This window comes from Teleopsis dalmanni, chromosome X (assembly GCF_002237135.1).
Source record: "Teleopsis dalmanni isolate 2A chromosome X, ASM223713v2, whole genome shotgun sequence".
NCBI classification, from domain to species: Eukaryota; Metazoa; Arthropoda; class Insecta; order Diptera; family Diopsidae; genus Teleopsis; species Teleopsis dalmanni.
In genome coordinates this window covers 83,557-100,982 of record NC_051848.1, presented here as the reverse complement: position 1 = coordinate 100,982, position 17,426 = coordinate 83,557, and the positions used below count along the sequence as shown (strand labels likewise).

The following is a 17,426-nucleotide window of genomic DNA, read 5'->3' as shown; positions in this document are numbered from 1 at the left end:
CCAAATATCATTACATCTTTACTCATATCATGTTCCATATTGAAATTTCTGAAGAATGCATGTGAACGCATCTACTTAACTAGTAGTACTTTTTGCAGAAGAGGTACTGTGCTGTAGTACTGTGTTGTTGCACCCAGATGAACCGAATGCTACAATGTTGTGATACTTTATTTAAAGACTATACTTATTTTAATTTAAGAATTCTTTGTCAAGAAACTTAATTTTAACTACACAACTTTCATCTTTTTTATTAAAACTTTTGGATCATTTTTATGAATGAAATGTAATTTCCTTCGGAAAATTTTATTTCTGTCTAACTTTGTAACTATCCAAGCTTGACATTTGTAGCTGGAATGATCGGAATCTAAATATAAAATATTCAATTTCTTACTTTAAGAGTGCACATGATTTTGGTTTAATAGCATTGCAGGGGTAAAATTTTATGCTCAGCTTTTTCTAAACGTTAAGGTAGTTAATTTTTACCCGCTTTTAATCCCCACGAAAACACTCAGCACCATTGACGAGACGTAATGCTATTTTACTGCCAGAGACTGTTTTACTCAAAGTTAGCAGTAATAAACAAAACACTTTTGATGACTGCGTTCCATAATTCCGTTTTTATAGTTTTTTCAACCCTCGCGTTATAGGACACCCAGCACAGCACAGTTTTTGCTGTGCTTACAGTTATAGTTCGCCTGATGTAATAATCCGTTGACTCTGGCAACAAACCAAATGCTACAAAAGAAAGTTTTGTTCATTAGAGTTTTAGGGGTGGCGCAAAATCATATCTTTACTCCAGACATTTATTGATGTCGTAAAATTGAAGATTTACGACAGTACTTCCCCTGTCACTAATTTTAGATTACCATAAGAAAAAGAAGAAAAAAATAATAAAATTACTTATATGCGGCAAAATGTTAAACAAAAACAACCAAAAATGTTTTTAAACAACAATACCGAATATATAGGATACTAACAGCTGCGTGATTAAAAAAAAAAACAAGGAATATCTACAAATCATAACTTAACAATTTCAATTTAATTTATTTTAATTTAATAAAGAAAACTTTTTAATTATATTATTATAAACTTTATATAACATATAAATATTATATACATATTTATATAAATATACATATATTGATAGTTACATTGATATATATACATTGTGACCGAAAAGTTTTCGGAAATTCTCATTTAAAATTCGCGCGCTGTATATTTTTCGATATTTTAAGTTTATGTAGTTTGGCAGCACTGTCCTTAATTACTATGCCAAAAATGAGCGCGATCTGTCAGACAGGTCGTTTACGGCAGCTGTTGAAACCAGTTCACCTCAGTAGTGCGTTGCGAAAAAAACAATGGAAAAAAATATTGAACAAAGAGTTTGCATCAAAATTTGTGTTTCGAACGAAATTTCGTGTGCAGAATCGTTGCGAATGCTACAAAAGGCTTATGGGGAATCAGTTTTATCGAAAACTCAAATTTATGAGTGGTACAAAGCCTTTCAGGACGGTCGTACGACCGTCGAAGACATGCCGCGTTCTGGACGACCTTCGACCTCTACCACCGACGAAAACATTGAAAAGGCAAAGGAAATCGTGTTCCAAAATCCTCATGTGAGTGTCAGAGAGATAGCACGAGAGCTAGGCATCGGTCTAGCTCTCGTATTTCCATACGGCCTCAATTGTGGAAGGATAATTCATGGATTTTTCATGACGATAATGCTCCCTCGCACCGAGCCAACATTATCAACGATTTTAAGGCCAAACATTCAATAAATACAATCGAACAGCCACCGTATTCACCTGATCTTGCACCGTGTGACTTTTTCCTGTTTCCCAAACTCAAATTACCACTCAGAGGAACGCGTTTTGAATCCATAGAAGACGAAAAACAGAATTCGCAGAGGGAACTCAAAGCCATACCGGAAAGCGCCAATAAAATGTTTTGATGATTGGAAGAAACGTTGGCATTTGTGTATCGCTTCTAATGGAGCATATTTTGAAGGAGATAAAATAAATATTGATGAAGATTAAGAATTTTGCGTTTTATTTAAAATTTCCGGAAACTTTTCGGTCACAATGTATATATATTTATACACGAAAATTCGTATATAGAATCTCCTGCATTTAAATGATAACTTTTTTTACTTTTAAAATTAATGTTACGCATTAATAGTAAAAATCCACATTTTTCCCTAAAAAAACCATTTTTTTTAATTTCAAAAAAAATTAAATTTTTAACAACTCGATCCCTTTAATAAGTGATCCATTTTAACATATATATCAAAGTACTCATTTAGGAATCGTATTGTTGTCATTGTAAAAATTTAGATATAAGTATAAACCAATTTTTTGCATTTATTATAACAAAGTTTCGCTTATAATATAAGATATATAATCTTATTAAAAATTGATTCTAAGGTATAATTGATAGAAAATGATTTCTAACAATATTAAGATTTAAGAAGTCTAAGAAGTGGAAATTAGAAAAATAATTATAAATTTGCTATAACTAGCATTTAGCATTTAAAAACAAAAAAATTAAATGAAATAAAATAAAATAAAATAAAATAAAATAAAATAAAATAACATAAAATAACATAACAAACATAACATAACATAACATAACATAACATAATATAACATAACATAACATAACATAACATAACATAACATAACATAACATAACATAACATAACATAACATAACATAACATAACATAACATAACATAAACATAACATAACATAACATAACATAACATAACATAACATAAAATAAAATAACATAAAATAAAATACACATAACATAACAATAACATAACATAACATAAACTACATACATAACATAACATAACATAACATAACATAACATAACATAACATAACATAACATAACATAACATAACATAACATAACATAATATATAAACAGAATAATTAATGGTCTTCGAAAATTTTCAAATCTAATGTTTCAATTAAAATATTTGTGATATTATCAAGCAATCCATAATGCGATCTCCTACAAAAACTCACAGATATAGATCGATATAAAGATGTACCAGCACATTTGATTTACACGTACAATCCCAGCGAACATTTTCAATTGCGGAAAAGTCTTCCGCGAATCGTAATGCTGAGCAATGTAATCGCGGAAGAGCGCGTCTGAGAGTCGCAGACGATGCTTTTGTTGTGAGAACTTGTCCGCTCATCCGCGATTCGCTTAACAAATGACTCTTCCATATGCATCGCGTATGCATCGCGGAGAAGCGTAAAAACATAATTTTTCTGTGCACCGTAGAGAAGCATAAAAATTTACTTTTTTGTATGTATCAAGGAGTAGCGTTATTCCGCTACTCGGAAGAGATAGAAAAGAAACAATGAAAATAAAATTTAAAAGAAGTTGAAGTTAAAATTGTTGGTTTATTAAAATTACTGAAAACATTATTACTAAATTTTAATATATATTTATAGTTAATTATATTTACAAAAAAAAAATAATATAACGAAATAAAATAATAAAAAATAAGTATTAAAAGTAGTTTATATATCTTATTGCTAACTTAATGCTAATATTAATTAAAATTTTCAAAGTACTAGATATTAAATAGATTTTAAATTACATATTAATTATTTTATTAAGGACACATTTCATTGTATTTAATACGTTACATATTTAGAGTTATTAACTTTGAATAATAAGATATCAAAATATTAGTTACTTTTATATATTTATTAAAATTTTTTTTTAATTATTTTATTAAAATTTATATATTTAAACTTCACACACAACTGTAACACTCCAATTGCACTTTGATATTAACAAAAGCGAAACAAAAGCGAAACAAAAGCGAAACAAAAGCGACATATGTAAATATTATATTATAGAAAAAACAAAAATAGCAAATTAACAATTTTGAGAGAACAATCGTTTAACCATCGTCAAGGCGAGTGATAAGCGACGCATTTTGACGATTGGCGATAAATGAATCGTCTAAATGCTAGCTGGGATAAATTCATTCACGCTTTTACACACTCACACTCAACCCATCTGCACGCAAACACGCGTACTCTCACTTATTTATTTATTCATTCACCTGTTTTCTTGACTTCTTAAGCAACAATTATTCCGTTGAACTGAATATCATTTTCGTTTTTATAGTTGTTGTAGTTGTTGCTGGCACTGGTGGTACTGATGACGGTGGTGGTGGTGATGGTGTGTAATTTCTGATACTGTTGTTGCCGCTGCTGCTGTGGTTGTAGGTGTTACGATTATTGTAAAATGCATACAATAATATTGTGGTCATTTGTGCTTACACAGCAGCAAATGCTTTTGTTGTTGTTAATAACGATCAAGAAATTGATTATCATGATAATGATGATGATTATATCATTAATGCAATTCCTGTTGTTATTGTTTGTGAAGATGACGATTACCTCATGATCTTCAGGATGTTGCAGGCGTTGCTATTTTTTAACTTCAATTAGGCTGTCGAAATTCCATTTAAAATATTATTTTCCTTTTATAATTAATAAATTTTTATTATTATTTCTGCTTTCATTGTAGTTCTTTTTGTTATTTTCTGTTATACAACAACTACAACGACAACAGTAAAAACAAAAATGAATATAACAATAAATACAGATTATTTCTTGTAGTTTATATTAAGAGTATCAGTTTTCATAAGCAGCACGGACAAAATGGCAAGTCATCACTTTGTGTTAAAGATGCGCTTAAGAGTGGAGAACCTTTCGTAAAGATAAGATAGAAGACAAATAAAGAGCAAGGAAGACAGAGTAATGCATATTGTATAAGCAAGCGGGAGAAGCAGGGAAAAAATGAATGAATGAAAACTCGATGCTGCTTAAGTACTTCATTTTACATTCTCACACTCAACACATGCGCTTACAATGCTCGAAGATGCTCAATGCACGAGTATCAATCGATTATTATCCTATATACATATAAAGTCAAATGCACAACAGCGGCAACAATAAAAACAAAACCCACAAAAACAACAAAACGACATAACAACATTGTTGTTATTGTTGGCATTGTTTCCTTTGTATTTTGACTCCTTTTATAAACTTAATTGATCTGATAGATTATTATTAAAATTATTTTTTGAACCATTTTTTAATTGCTTGCTTTCAAAACATTTGCGGAACATGTGTTTAACTTTTTATTTGTTTCTCTTACGTGTTTTTTTTCAGTGTAATATTAATGAATTAGTAGATATTGTGACATGTTAAAATTGAATGAAAATCCAAAATTTAAACTAGGGTCCCTAAAATTATTTTTATTCTTCTATTATTCACTCTTTAAATGTGGAATACATTTAGAAATTATTTTGTAAAAAGTCATTAATTCGTTTACCTACTCAGCAAGCGAAAGAATCTATCAGTACTTTGGATGTAAACATGGATCCAATTACCATACCAAGTAAATATATTTTTGTGCATTGAATGTCTTGGAAAAACCATCGATGCTTTATTGATACCTAGAAATACTTAAAATCATCAATATAATTGTGTAGTGAAATGAATATAATTTTGTAATGGAACCATTATCGTTGCCACAAAGCATTCAAAAGTATCACCAAAGAAACAAAAATTTCAAACTAACATCATTTACATTTGTAAAGAATAATATGTGTAAATATATATTTCATTATAATATTTACTTTAAAATGATAATTAAATTAATATTATATATTATATTAAAAATAAGTACAAAGAATTTATGTATAAAAAAACACAAAATTTTTATAAAATACTAAGGTGAAATAAAGCAATAAATTTCGCACATTGATTTCTCAAAGCTGTTTAAAACATCAATAAAGCATCGATGTCATTCTCATTCTTCTGGTATTGATGGCACTATAAAAAGCTAGGTATAAAATGTAAAAAAAAGTAGGAATAACGCATAACTTTTTATTCAGAAACTCTTTCCAACCCTTTAAAACGATATACACAGTAATAACAGTTGAAATATTTCTTAGGAATTATCATGACTACAAATAATAGTAATAATAATATTAATAATGAGTATTAATAATAAGTAAATATCTGTTGTTAAATCAAAATTTGCATAAGTTAGACAAAAATGCAGTGAATAATGATATGCCCTGGTTGACCCATTTGTCCGGAATCATTTTCGACTAGACGCTCGCGCTCGAAAAGATCAAACTGCCCCGCCATAAATCAAAACTAAATTGATCTCAACACACTATTAATCGAAATTGTCGTTATTACTAGTTCTCTGATTCTCACCTACCCTTCTTCTTTTTCGCGCAAGAACATACAATAAATACAGACCAGTAGAAAAGGAATTACAAAAAAAAACAACAAGTCTTTTGCTAAAGTCTCCCATTTATACGCAAAACAACAACCATACTCTCATGTTCTAACAAATTTGTAATGAAATTAATAAACATCAAAAAGACTGCAGAAAAAAATGTTATCAAAGCGATAAACGATAGATTGGACAGAACAATGTGTACATTGTCCACCTATTACGGTCTAGTGACTACCTTGGTAAATGTATGTCAAAAGAATTGATAGGCATACCAATGAAATGTATCAGTTATTTTCTAGGTATTTTTATATCAATTAGTACCAGTAAATCTATAATACAGTCTTCTTTGGTTAAAAAATCATAAATGCTACTTAAATGCTCTACTTTAAGTGTCAAAAAGAAATGCTAAATCGGTCACATCTGACGTGTCCGCAAATTTTGCTCCGCGCTAATTCTGCAAGTTTGAAAGTATATGAATAAATTGGTAATAAGTTATGGGTGAGTATCGATTTTTTGAAACTATTTGTTCGAGTGGAATGAAATAAAATATAAAACCATTATATTTATAAAAAAGTATTTTAGATTTCATCAACTTTTTGAAGAACTCTTACACTCAAGTATATACCAATATTATGCAAAAAATATTATTGTCAAAAATTCTAGCATTAGGAGTGTTTGGTCACTTCAAAGTGCGGCAAAAAACAACAAGTCTCTTGCTTAAGTTTACTATTGTCATATTAGCATCACTGTTCCAATCTGTCAAATATTGTTTTTACAATGAACAAGTCTTACGAATGTGTAATTAACAAGTTATAAGTTTCAATGTGATTTCGATTAGACTTTCGTTAAGATACATAGAAAATATACTTAACAATTTTTTTTCCACAATATTTAAATTTGTTAAACTTTTCTTTGAATTTTCATTAACAATCAACTTTTCACATATACAAAGAGTCGAATCAAGATTCAAGATATATGTATGTATAATCAAGATATATATATATATATATATATATATATATATATATATATATACATTGTAGCAGAAATGAGTCTAATATTTTGGAATATCACCAGACGAAAAAATTTAATTTAAGTTACAAAAGCGAAAGATCTGGAATATATGAGTATCAAAAATGTAAAAATTTTATTGGCATGACTCATAGCACCAGCTATGGCTACGAAAGTTACTGACAAATCCTCTGAGGTGAAACTTAATGTCATCTCTTGGCTAAACGATGACCGAATCAAGCATTGCCGTAAAGTGTCAATTGTGACGCAACACAGGATGTACTGATAACAGTGCGTACCGCCGATGAGATACTCATAAATATTTTACTTACTCGTATACAAAGCGGCGCATGAGTCAGTTAATTATGGGTCAGCTCAATTTCGAAACAATTAAATGACAAGTGACCGCCGAATGAGTAGAGCGGCTTTTCATCTACAAAATTAAGGTAATAAAGAATTTGGTATAAAGAAATAAAATTAGATAAGCCCAAAGATACGCTCAACGAGAATACGAAGCAAGGTATAATTCATTATTTTTTTTTATTTTTCATTGCTTAAAATACTTTCATTTATTTTTTGCATGTGCCCACTGCTGTGAATTCGATGGAATGCAGACGAAATTTAAATTCAAATTCATTGTGCTTAACAGTTTCCTGTTTGCTAAGAGTTTTTTGACTTCCCACGTACAACAACTGCAATAACTGCTTTCCAAGCAAGTGCATTCTATCAATTACTGCAGCTATTAATGTTGCTCCTTTTGCCTGTCAGTCATCTTTTGTGTGTGCTTAATAGTCGTCCTCGAATATTTTGATTTCAACTAACTGATGGGGCCCGCAAATTTGTTCGTTAAGTGTTAGAAATATGAACATGCGTAGTTTTACCTGTACAGGGATATCTAATAAGACTGCTCACACAAGATCGATCTTATCACTGTGTCCAATCGAGCGATTAAACGAGTCGCAACCTAATTGGTCAGTGCTTGATATCCAATTTGAATCTCTTCGAAAATGCTTTAATCACTTTTTTGTACATTACCTTTCTTCAAGTTAACTGCCATGATTTCAACTAATGAGCCGATAGAATACCCTCCTTAAAGTTACAATTTGCAGTTTTAACAGCGAACCTGGATCGCAACAGGGTGCTGTGATAAGGTATAATTTTCTTATCACACTAGAAGTGTATTTAGATTTATTTTTGAAGGGAAAGGAATCGATTAGTGCGACCGACTGCACAAACGGGATCGGGATGTATTGGCATGTGTGCGGTATATTCTCTTGCAGCAACAGCTGAACATAAATGTTGCTGCCGCCACAAATTGAAACTTTAAATGAAGACATATTTGCCATTTCCTTCTTAAAGCAGTCTTTGCTGCTGCTGCTGCCCATGTTGTTGTTATAGTCATTGTTGCTGCTTCATTATTTATTCTTTTTAATTATTATCCATAAGTTGTAAGTATTTTTGTTTAAACTCTTTCGGCAAACGGTCTCACCTTTTGTTAATTGCCACTTTACCGCTTCAAGATAGGTTATCGGCTGAAATTGCCATGCCGCATGCTGCATGCAACATTCGAAGTAAGTCAGCGTATGGTATTCGCATGATAACTGCTGTGTCAATCTTGTGCCGCTTCCATTGGAAATCTCAATTGAGGTTATCTTACTGAACTTAAGACGTGTGTGGTGCCAACTTTTGTGACTCACAATGAGTATTTAAGACATTCCTCCGCAGCACGGTATTGAATTTGTTGTTGCAACAAATGCCACCGCGGTAACTTTTTCCACAATTTAATAACATTTTTTCTTCTTCGCATAAGGCGCTATCGGCGCGCATGCGCTACTTATCAGTACAGCACTAAATAACTCGCGGCATTATATATCTAACATGATCGCTTCTGAATGCTAGTTATTTTTAAGTCACTCACTTCACTTGACAGACTCCGTGCGCAGCAGTTATTAGTCTAAATTTGTCAATTGTGGATACAAGAGTGTCTGGCAGCGCTAATCTATCATCGAAGTGATAAGCATTTCTATTGCCTTTCATACTTTTTTGTACGCATAAGTTATTAACAATTTGTTTTGAAATGCTTTGGAATTAGAGTGCAGCTTATATTGAAACTGTTTTAAAAACTGATCATCAGGCTTATATTAAACCATCAGACATCTCTTTCTTGTACTTTAAGCACATCTAACTGTGATAAAAGAGTGTTTTTTTAATTGAATTCACTAACAAGAAAAAGAGAAATTTTAAAAGTGAGTGCCAACCGCATATTATATCATAACGACAAGTTTCTTTAACTACTCTGCTCAATATCTAAATGAGTGTTGTTTCATAGAAATCAATTTATGAACTGCGTTCCTATAATTGGTAAACCGGTATTAACTCATGAAAGAACACGCATATAAGATGAATTTAGTTAACGTTACCAGAAATGTGCGCGAAGCTTCTATCCTTGGTGTTGACATCAGCATACCTGGCTATATTCAGGAGCTCTAGGAACCATATAAACTTAAAATTTTCAGTAACTTACTAAAACAATGTTCCCATTCATGTTACGAATACATAAAAATTCTGGATTATAATTTTCATTTGATGTTTGACACTTTAGATCATATAGTGCGAACACTCTAAGTTTATCCCAGTTAAACCAAGTCTCTTGTTGATATCACTTAGAAATCGTTGGTTTAAGCATGCTTAGTCAGCTGGTATGATTAGGGTAGTTTGGTTTGAAGTTCAAAATATTTAAATAAATTAACAAACCATAAATTACAAGGAAGACAGGCGGAAAAAGTACGTGGTTTATCAATTTTGCGTTGATATTTGGCAGCAGGTTAATATTATTACATCAGTGGTTTGTTGATTTATTTAAATATTTTGAACTTCAAACTGAATAACAAAAGTTAAACCAAATTAATTGTATATATAATAATAATTGAAACATTTTTTTCAAAAATGATTGATTTAATTTTAAAGGCGATGCGCGAATGGAAGATATCAAGTGATCATTTTTATTTTTTTACAGTTTTCTTCTCTATATTAACAACTTTTGCGTTTCGAAAAAAGAAATTTTTTTTCGAACTACCCTAATATTCATATCTTCCTTTTGCAAAATCAGTTCCATTTCATTTTTTCTGTCAGAACTCCGTACTACGGTTGCAGCGTGGGGTAGATTTTTAAAAATCTTGTCGATGTAACGAATGTGTTGGCGAGGAGGACTAATCAGTTCTTTAAATGTGGTATAGTTTGTCTTGTGATAAGAACTTTTATCGTTCTCATTTAAAATTTTTTGGTTTGATTTGAACACTTCCGCAAATTAATAAAACAATAAAAATTATCTGAAGATCTCAAAAAACTTTGATTTTGTTTACCAGTTGATGCCGTATCTTAAAAGTGCAATTCGGCCTTGTTTACTTCGAAAAATCTCTAGTTGTTGGTACAACTCCTTGCTGGCTGTTGTGCCTCAGTTTATGATTTACAAAACCGTTTCATTAGTCTGTTGCTTCCGTTATCGCTGTCATTGCATCATTTAATCCTATTCAAATGAAATTTAATACTTTTTGTGTTGTTGATATTTTCTTCATGTGTATTGTACACACTTGTCGCTGATGTTGTCAGTTGCCTTAACGGGGGTAATCTGCAACTTGCATGAATAATTGAATTTGAGCTTAAAATGCATAAATTCAGTGGCAGTCACAGTGGTAGTCACAGTGGCAGTCACAGTGGCAGTCACAGTGGCAGACATAAATGCTACTCAAACGGCATTTATGCGTTAGTGCTTTCCAAATGCGATACTTTGGTGAATAAGCTTGGTCGGAGAGGAAGTTTATTTTGCATTTTCGAAATACATTCATAGCGCTTTAAAGCGAAAATACGTAATTTTTGCGCGAAAGACATGTAAAATCCCTCACTATTTTATCTATGGTTACTGCAGACACAACCGCAACAGTAAGTGCTGCAGCTGGAACGCATTTAAATATGTATAAGTGTCATTACTACCGTGTTTATTATAAATGTTCATAGCTTAAAAACAATAATTAAAATATTTTACGCTATGCAGTGTGGTTTGATTAAAAGAGACTACTATTCTCCAACACTTCATCTTGTGTATCGCAGATATGCGGTGTTTGCGACTTGAAAATTACAACCACGTACATCGATCCTATAGAAGCAATAAAATGTTTAAGATAATTGAAAAGAAAAAAATTATAGTATCTATAATAGACAACCGTTTTCGATTTCATCTAATAATTTATTTAACGGTTTTAAATATATAATGTGTTGAAATGCAGCACTTTAAATTAGTGCTGTTCACATTATTCGAAGTTTTTAAAAATTCGAAGTTCTTCGAATATTCGAATATTCGCATTTCAACGAAGTCTTCGAAGTTGGAAAAAACTTCGAAGTTTTTGTGAATTTTTGTTCTCGAAGTCTTCGAAGTTTAAATGTAGTGAAAAACTTCGAAGACTTCGAAGACTTCGTAAGCAAAAGGTGAAGTGAGAGCGCACAATGCAAACAAACGTGCATCACACAAATTATTTGAGGGATGAAAGCGTTTGCTTTGTTTGTACGGTTTTATGTTTTTTGTTGTTATTCTATGCAGAAAATTAAAAACATGTTTTTTTGTTTTATTTTATTACATAAAATTTATTTTATTATTAAATATGTATTATAATATATATTATTTTTAAATATGTTATTATTAAATATTTTTTATATTAAATAAAAAATTCACATTTTAAATAACTTATATTTATTATTTATATTTAAAAAATCATATTTGAGAAAATTTTTAATATAATATAAAATATATACGTAATAATATGAAAATATTGATATTGATGGATTTTATTACGTATATATTTTATATTATATTAAAAATTTTCTCAAATATGATTTTTTAAATATAAATAATAAATATAAGTTATTTAAAATGTGAATTTTTTATTTAATATAAAAAATATTTAATAATAACATATTTAATAATAATATATATTATAATACATATTTAATAATAAAATAAAAAAATAAATTTTATGTACTAAAATAAAACAAAAAAACATGTTTTTAATTTTCTGCATAGAATAACAACAAAAAACATAAAACCGTACAAACAAAGCAAACGCTTTCATCCCTCAAATAATTTGTGTGATGCACGTTTGTTTGCATTGTGCGCTCTCACTTCACCTTTTGCATACGAAGTCTTCGAAGTCTTCGAAGTTTTTCACTACATTTAAACTTCGAAGACTTCGAGAACAAAAATTCACAAAAACTTCGAAGTTTTTTTCAACTTCGAAGACTTCGTTTACTATTCGAATATTCGAATTTCTTCGAATACTTCGTAAATTTGAATATGAACAGCACTACTTTAAATAATGAACTTGAACAAATATTACTGTTTGAAGGGAATATTGTCTGGAAGTTCCTTTCGAAGTCTATACAGGGATTCAGATAATCCGATGTCATCCTATACAGACAATTTGGAACTGTACCTAGAATCCGACTATGTCCATATGTTCGTTCTAACCATACGCCTGTTACTTTCAGTCTTACAGCGCTATTACAAACCATGTTTTTAATGTGAAGATCAATAGGTAGCAAATGCAGCATCACATTTAGGGCGTCCGAAGGAGTCGTCCTAAAAGCTCCTGTGATGCCTACACATGCCGTCCTGTGAATTCTGTTAAGTTTGTCGATATTATAGCTCTTGTTTAGAGCCGGCCACCATACGACAGCACCATATGTGAGAATTGGTCGTACAATTGCCGTGTACATCCAGTGGGTAATTTCGGGACGAATCCCCCATTTTTTGCCAAACATCCTCTTGCAAGAATAGAACGCTACACATGCCTTCTTGATACGAAGATCGACATTGTGTTTCCAGTTTAACTTACTATCCAACAGAATTCCTAGATATTTGGCTTTTTCCGATAGTTTTAACTGTTGCCCGTTTAGTGAAGGCAACCTGAAAGCTGGTATTTTGGTTTTAGTAGTAAACAGCATCATTTCAGTTTTTCCTGGGTTAATACCTAGTCCACAACCTGTGGCCCAGGTACTTATCTTAACCAAGGCCCTTTCCATAATGTCGCTAATTATGTTAGGGAACATACCTGACACTAGAATAACCACGTCATCCGCGTACGCTACTGCTTTCACACCTATCTTATCTAGAATATTAAGAATATTATCCACGACCAGCAGCCACAGTAATGGTGAAATAACCCCTCCTTGTGGCGTACCCCTGCTGACGTGCTTCGTTTGTGTTATGCTGCCTAGCTTTGATTGAATAATCCTTGTTTTAAGCATAGTAATTATCCAATTTTTAAGCTCTTCCTCTAAACCTATTCTGGAAAGTGAGTCATGAATAGCTTTATTGCCTACATTGTTAAAAGCTCCTTCAATATCTAAGAAGGTTGCCAACGAGTATTGCTTAAAATGAATCGATTTTTCCACAGTACGAATAACCTCATGCAGAGCTGTTTCCGTAGATCTACCCTTGAGGTAAGCATGCTGGGATTTAGAGATTGGAAAGCGTTCTACCTTTTGTCTTAGGTGGAGCTCTATTACCCTCTCCATTGTTTTTAGTAAGAATGAAGTTAGGCTAATCGGCCTGTAATCTTTGGCGGACTCATGTCCGATTTTGCCTGCCTTGGGTATAAAGACTACTTTAACCTGTCTCCAACTAAGTGGTACATAACTATATTTAAGACACGCTTTGTAAATTTCCCCTAACCATGGAACCACTAAGTCTTGTAGTTTTTGCAACATAATAGGGAAAATACCGTCCAGACCTGGCGATTTATAGGGAAAGAAACTGTTAATTGAATACCTAATTTTTTCCGCTGTGACTATTTCTTCAGTCATCTGTGATGATGTGCTTGCCAAGGTGACTGAACCGTTTTCTCTAGCATCATCGTTACAGTTTGGGAAATGAGTGTCTAATAGTAATCTTAGTGTCTCAGCAGAGGTTTCAGTCCATGTGCCGTCCTCTTTCTTGAGATAAGAAGGATTTGCACTTTCCTTGGATAAAACCTTGCTGAGCCTAGCAGAGGATGAGGTTGATTCAATTGACTTACAAAATTCCTTCCAGCCATTACTTTTGGCCTTCCTGATAGCTTTCTTGTAAGCTTTAAGACATTCCCTATATTCATGCCAACTATTGTCCTTATAGCTTTCGTTAAACTGTTTTCGTGTTCTCTGCCTGAGATCACTTAATTCTGAATTCCACCAAGGTGGAAAAGATTTTTTGCTTCTACTTATTGGACAAGATTTCTTGTAAGCTATATTAAAAGCTGCCTCAAGATTATATATCCTCTCGTCTAACTTACTAGTAGAGTCTATCTTAATTTGTCTTACTTTATTAAGTTCCACCTTAGTTACCCTTGTAAAAATATCTCATTTTATCTTCTTCGGGTTTCTAAAGGGGATGATATGATTTGGTTTGATGTTTAAGTTGAAGAAAATCCAACTATGATCCGAAAAGGATTTCTTGTCAGATACCTTCAATATCTGGATTTTCGGATAGGAGTGTTATATCTAGCACTTCTTCCCATCCTTCAAACCCTTGTGAACTGGGGAAAGTGAAAGTAGGTGTTTTACCTCTGTTGCAAATTAAAAGGTTCGAATTGCTAATAAAATCAAAAAGGTACTCACCCCTGTCATTGGTTTCCGAACTGCCCCAAAGCGTATGCCGCGCATTGGCGTCACATCCAATTAACGTGGGAATATCTTTTGATGTACTTCTGTTTACTAGCGCGACTACCTCTTCCGGAGGAGCATCTCTATCATGTGCCATGTAAGCAGAAGCCACAATAAAATTTTGTCCACCTGGCATTTCGATCCTTACGACTGTTAGATCTTTATCGCTATACTGTGGACATAAAAAGGCATTAATATATTTTTTTACTAGGATACATGATCTTGGCTTACCATTGTTCCTAATATATAAATTGTTATAATTTTTCAGCATTAGCCCCATGATGTCCTTACCTCTGACCCATGGCTCTTGCACAATGCTGACATCGACATCCTCCTCTATGAGAAAGATGGCGAGATTGTCCGATGCGATTTTCGAATGCTGAAGGTTAATTTGTGCTACTTTCAGCATTCGTGCAGGCTTACGAGGTTTCTGAAGCTTCTTCCTGAAGCTTCATACCGTCAAGCATTTTGTTAGCATCCTCTAACTCCTTGCCATCATCATCATTGCCTGTTGGGCGGAATATTTTTATTTTGGTGTACCGTACGCCAAACCTCAGCTTACAGTCCATTTCTTCCAATGGCTTCACGGATTCCTCGTTTATCGCCAGAAGAAGCGTCATATTGGTTTTTTGTGTGCCCTCGTCCTTGATGACTACCCAGTCATTCATTGGCACATTTTGGTTCTGCCGTTGTAGCAGCTGGAGAACTTTCTCATGCTCCATCTTCATAATTGGCAGCCAAATGCGGGCCCTTGGTCTTCTAGGGATATCGTTGGCTGGGATAAGCTTTAGCCTTAAACCTTCCCATGCATCACTTACCTTAGCAATGCAGTTGCCAAGAAATACTTTAGATAGCTGGTCATCACATTTGAAGACCCTGCAACCACGAACCACTTCTGATGAATCAAAGCCTGGTGTGGGGGCGTCTAGATTTGTTAGAAGGTGTTCCATCACCATTCCAGCCAGCTTGGGCTCAATCTCGCCCCATTTCTCCAGCACCTTTTTTCCATTCCCGGTAATATCATCAATGAGCGCCACCTGTAGCTCATCCCTTGCTACTTCGTTATATGCCCTTTTCGCACTCGTTGACGGTTTACTAGTATAACTCGTTCTCGCTACCTTGCTTTTTGAAGTATGGGCCGTCTCGTCCTGAGACCGATCCCTCTTCATTGCCTTTGCGGGTTTTGATAGGGTGGCCTGGTATTCGTTATACTCATCGACCACCTTCTGATATCGTACTTTGTCTGTACGGTCAAACGCCTGTTCTTTACCTTCAGCTTCATTTTTAGCAATCTTGCCAAGAATGAACATGGCCTTCTGGTACCTTTGACGTCTGATCTTTGCCTCAGACTTTTTTGATTTCTCGGCAGGCGCACTATGGCTGGCGCGCTTGTCTGCCGATTTTACTGTTATGTGCGAAGTAGGCGCAGTGCGGCTGCTACTGCCTACTTTGGGTAGTATGGCGGTTTCGACTCGCTCGTTTTCTTGGCTTGATGCCAGGAGCTCGTCTTCGGAACTGGTACCTAGTTCCTTGTTAGTTTTTTGTTTATTTAATTTGTTTAAAGAATCCATAAGTGTTCCCACGAGTGTAGGGGAAAGGGAGGTCGTCCGAAGCATAGCCCCCTTTACTTCAGAAAGGCTGAATTGAAACCGGAGGTCGCCAGGTATCCGGAGTCCACCGTTCTAAGACACACTTACGCAGTGCCATTCATCCTTGGGCACGGTCGTTCATACACCCAGGATTGCGGGTTTTATCGAGTTTTCCTCTCTAGATCCGCCATAATATGTGGCTCTGCACCACGTATGGACGGTCTTGGTTCGTCATAAACCCTGGTCCCCAGACACCTAGTGGACCTACACACTTCCATTCATTCCAAAAACACAAAGAACATACATGCATACATAGAGACAAAGACACACATACATGCACATAAACTACAGGACAACACAACTACTGGTAGTTCTTTGTTGTACCCACAAGCCAGACCGACAAAAAGGTCTTCTGACCATTGCATAGACAATGAGCAGGAGACCCAAAGTCAGCAAGCTTGCCTGTAGCTAAGCCCCTACACCACGTCAAGGTGCCTACCACGTAGGGGAAACCCTACCTATTAGGTACTGCGCTAATGTTTTTTGAATCCTATTGTCTGGCAAATTCCTAATACGATTAATGTAATCAAAATGCAATTTTAATGTTTGGGTATATAGCGTCGGTAGACCAGTTTCTAAATGCACCATATAATTTGGGGTATTTTTCAGCAAACGAAACGTTCTCTTTATATAAAATGTCTGCAATTTTTCTACTGCGTCATATTTATCAACACCCCAGATTTGCGTTGCATAATTTAGAACTGACTTACGGGCAGTGACACTTTCGGATTTCCTAAGACATTTATCCAGGTACAATTAATAGCCAATTTAGCTTCCTTCAA

The 17,426-nt window shown here is 33.4% G+C and overlaps 1 protein-coding gene across 1 annotated transcript; it reads right to left on the bottom strand.

Annotated features, from left to right (window-relative positions):
* Nucleotides 1-15,414: 15,414 nt before the first annotated feature.
* On the bottom strand, nucleotides 15,415-16,566 carry LOC119687211. The gene has a single exon (XM_038101463.1). It carries the CDS (start codon nucleotides 16,564-16,566, stop codon nucleotides 15,415-15,417), a length of 1,152 nt encoding a protein of 383 aa, XP_037957391.1.
* Between the last annotated feature and the right edge of the window lie 860 nt (nucleotides 16,567-17,426).

Coding starts and splice junctions, on each gene's coding strand:
- LOC119687211 (XM_038101463.1), bottom strand. CDS start 16,566: ATGGATTCTTTAAACAAATTAAATAAACAAAAAACTAACAAGGAACTA.